Source organism: Lepidochelys kempii, chromosome 20 (genome assembly GCF_965140285.1).
Source record: "Lepidochelys kempii isolate rLepKem1 chromosome 20, rLepKem1.hap1, whole genome shotgun sequence".
Lineage (NCBI taxonomy): Eukaryota > Metazoa > Chordata > Testudines > Cheloniidae > Lepidochelys > Lepidochelys kempii.
Window position 1 is genome coordinate 3,504,950 of NC_136399.1, and position 3,711 is coordinate 3,508,660.

Genomic DNA, 3,711 nt, shown 5'->3' on the forward strand with positions numbered 1-3,711 from the left:
ACGCGCTATCTCAGAGTCTGCCCTGCCCTTCCCCCGGCCTCTCCACCATCCCTCCTCTCCCCCCCCCCCCGCACTGCCCTACCCCCTTCCTCTGGGCACACCCCTCCTCTCCTTGCCCCTGCACAGCCCTTCCCCCCCCGGACTCCTCTGCCCCTCCCCCGGCCTCTCTCCCATCCCCTCCTCTCCCCCCCAGTACTGCCCTTCCCTCCCCCGGCCTGTCTCGGGCAGCTGCCCTGGCGTCTGGGCCCCCCACGGCGGGCGGGGGGGGATGGCCACGCACTGACCCCGTCCCCTGGCCCCACAGGTCCGGGCTGATCTTCTACCGCAAGGGGCTGCGCTGGGTGGATAAGAAGACGGGCAAGGAGACCCCCTACAACCTGGAGGAAGCCGATCAACTTCGCCGTCTTCCCCTCGCTGCAGGGCGGGCCCCACAACCATGCCATCGCCGCCGTGGCCGTGGCCCTGAAGCAGGTGGGGGGCCCCCCCGGGGCGAGGGTAACACATGGCTGGGGGGGGAGGGCAGGGGGAGGATCTATGGCCTCGCTGACCCCCCCACCCCTCTCCCCCGCAGGCCAGCTCCCCCCCCTTCCGGGCATACTGCCAGCAGGTGCTGAAGAACGCCAGGGCCATGGCCGAGGCCCTGCTGCAGAGGGGTTACACCCTGGTGTCAGGTGATGCCCGCGGGACCGGGGGCACAGCAGGGGGAGGCTGCGTGGGGGCACCGGCGGAGCTGGGGGGAGCCAGCAGGGGCTGTGGGTCGGGGGCGAGGGGCACCAGCGGAGCTGGGGGGAGTCAGCAGGGGCTGCGGGGCGGGGTGCGGGGCACTGGCGGAGCTGGGGGGAGCCAGCAGGGGCTGTGGGTCGGGGGGCGAGGGGCACCAGCGGAGCTGGGGGGAGTCAGCAGGGGCTGCGGGGCGGGGTGCGGGGGCACTGGCGGAGCTGGGGGGAGCCAGCAGGGGCTGTGGGTCGGGGGCGAGGGGGCACCGGCGGAGCTGGGGGGGAGTCAGCAGGGGCTGCGGGGCGGGTGTGCGGGGCACCGGCGGGAGCTGGGGGGAGTCAGCAGGGGGCTGCAGGGCGGGGTGCGGGGGCACCGGCGGAGCTGGGGGGAGCCAGCAGGGGCTGCGGGTCGGGGGCGAGAGGGCACCGGCGGAGCTGGGGGGAGTCAGCAGGGGCTGCGGGTCGGGGGCGAGGGGCACCGGCGGAGCTGGGGGGAGTCAGCAGGGGCTGCGGGGCGGGGTGCGGAGGCACCGGCGGAGCTGGGGGGGAGCCAGCAGGGGCCTGCGGGTCGGGGGCGAGGGGCATCGGCGGAGCTGGGGGGAGCCAGCAGGGGCTGCGGGTCGGGGGGCGAGGGGGCATTCGGGCGGAGCTGGGGGGAGCCAGCAGGGGCTGCGGGTCGGGGGCGAGGGGCACCGGCGGAGCTGGGGGGAGCCAGCAGGGGCTGCGGGGCGGGGGGTGCGGGGCACTGGCGGAGCTGGGGGGAGCCAGCAGGGGCTGCGGGTCGGGGGGCGAGGGGCATCGGCGGAGCTGGGGGGAGCCAGCAGGGGCTGCGGGTCGGGGGGCGAGGGGCATCCGGCGGAGCTGGGGGGAGCCAGCAGGGGCTGCGGGGCGGGGGGGCGAGGGGCACCGGCGGAGCTGGGGGGAGCCAGCAGGGGCTGCGGGGCGGGGTGCTGATCTCTCTCTCTCTCTCCTGACCCAGGTGGCACCGATAACCACCTGGTGCTGGTGGATCTGCGGCCGAAGGGGATCGACGGGGCCCGGGCCGAGCGGGTGCTGGAGTTGGTGTCCATCACGGCCAACAAGAACACCTGCCCCGGGGGACAAGAGCGCCCTGACGCCGGGGGGCCTGCGGCTGGGTAAGGGGGAGCCGGGGTTGGGGCATGTCTGGCCCCCCAGCTCAAGGGAGGGATTGATTCCCACAGTCTGTCCCCAGTACTGGGGCCTCCTGGCCCTTCCCCTGGGAGACCTGCCCCCCCGGCCCCCGCCTCTGGGGACGCCCCCCCAGCCTTGCCCTCCTGAGGGTACTAGGGTGGCTTTGAACTCTCTGCCCTGGTGCCCCGGGTGTCTGACAACAGTGAGAGCTGGGGACAGAACCCAGGAGTCCTGGCTCCTAGCCCCCTGCTCTCACCACTAGCCCTCACTCCCCTCCAGACGCCCCCCGACCCAGCATCTCAGCTGATGCTCCTGGTGAGGTAACTGTGGGGGCCAGGCTCTCACTGCGTGGGTGGGGGGCGGTGTGGTGAAGTAACCATGCGGCCAGGCTCTCCCCGGGGCCGGGGGCGGTGAAGTAACCCCGGGGCCGGGCTCTCCCCAGGGGCCCCAGCGCTGACATCCCGCCGGTTCCTGGAAGCCGATTTCCAGAAGGTCGTGGCCTTCATCGACGAGGGGATCAGCATCGGCCTGGAGGTCAAGAGCAAAACCAGTGAGTTGGGGGGGGCAGGAGCTTCTCAGTCTCTGCCCTGCTGGTCTGAATGCCCCATGCGAGGGCAGGCCCACTGGGGCCATGGTGTGACCCACACACCACACGGCTTCTCTGAAAGCCAGGACTCCTGGGTTCTATCCCAGGCTCTGGCAGGGGAGTGGGGTTTAGTGGCTAGAGCCGTTTTTCCCTTGTAAATTGGGGATAAAGCCCGTGCCATTGGCTCTGGGACGGAGAGGAGGGTCGGGGTGGGGTCTGTCTTTGTTGAAGCCCCGGGGGGCACTTGGCCGGCCCCCCTCCCCTGGTTTCCTCACTCACCCCCCTCCCCCTTTCTCTCCCCAGCCAAGCTGCAAGATTTCAAATCCTTCCTGCTGAGTGACGGGGCGACGCAGAGCCGCCTTGCCGACCTGCGCCAGCGTGTGGAGACCTTCGCCCGCTCCTTCCCCATGCCCGGCTTCCAGGATCACTGAGCAGTGGGGGCTGGCCCCACCTCGAGCCCCGCCAGCCCTCCGGGCACAGAGACTGACCCTGACCCCGGGAGGGGGGCAGTGCTGGGACCCTGGGCGTCCCGCAGCCTGGCACGGCCCCTTCGGATCTCGCTCTGCCTGCAGCGTTCAGCTCCCTTGCCCCCCTCTCTGTCGGCAGCTGACCTCGGGGGCTGACCCCTTTGTTGTTGTAGGGTCTCCGGCTGGAACGTCCCCCGGCCCTGTGCCAGCTCCCACCCCTCCTTGCAACTCACAGTCAAGGTCCTCCCATTGCAGGTGCCCTGCCCCGCCCAGTGGCAGTGGGAGGTTGGGAAAATGCCCCCATGGACCTAGTTCTGGGTCCCAGGTCCCTCCAGCTGCTTTGCCCCCGGCCAAGGTGTGGGTCAAACGGGGCTGGGGGGTCCCCCCTTGTCAGGATGCCACTGCTTTTAGCTGAGCAAAGAAACCTGGAACATCGGAGAGTTGTGTTGTCTGGTGTCCGTCTGTCCGGCCGTCTCGGGGGGCAGATGCTGAGAGCTGCTGTCTGTATGTGGGGCTCTCTGGCCCCACCTGACCTCCGGCGTCCATCAGTGCGCTGCAGGGGCATTGCCTTCAGTGGGGGGCTCGGATCTGGCCTGCCCTGTGCGGCCCTGGCCCAGCCCCTGGGATGGGGGCTCGGAGCTGGCCCATGTGGGGAGGTTTAGGAAGCCCAGTTGCCGTGGGGCAGGGAGCAGCCACTCTCTGTGCAGCCTGGGGCTGGCTCTCTCCTGGCTGCTGGGGCAGGGGGGCAAATCTCTCATTGCAGGTATTGCCAACCTGGGGGGGCCCCCCA

General features: G+C 71.3%; 1 protein-coding gene across 1 annotated transcript in view; it reads left to right on the forward strand.

The window, feature by feature from the left end:
- The window catches only part of SHMT2 (serine hydroxymethyltransferase 2), an 8,875-nt gene extending 5,516 nt beyond the window's left edge, over positions 1-3,359 (forward strand). Inside the window, 7 exon segments of the mRNA XM_078849551.1 lie at positions 229-389; positions 391-471; positions 572-671; positions 1,696-1,808; positions 1,810-1,852; positions 2,311-2,418; positions 2,758-3,359. Of these exon segments, the coding sequence (XP_078705677.1) occupies positions 229-389; positions 391-471; positions 572-671; positions 1,696-1,808; positions 1,810-1,852; positions 2,311-2,418; positions 2,758-2,885 (734 nt within the window). The 3' untranslated portion in view covers positions 2,886-3,359.
- The last annotated feature ends 352 nt before the right edge of the window (positions 3,360-3,711 follow it).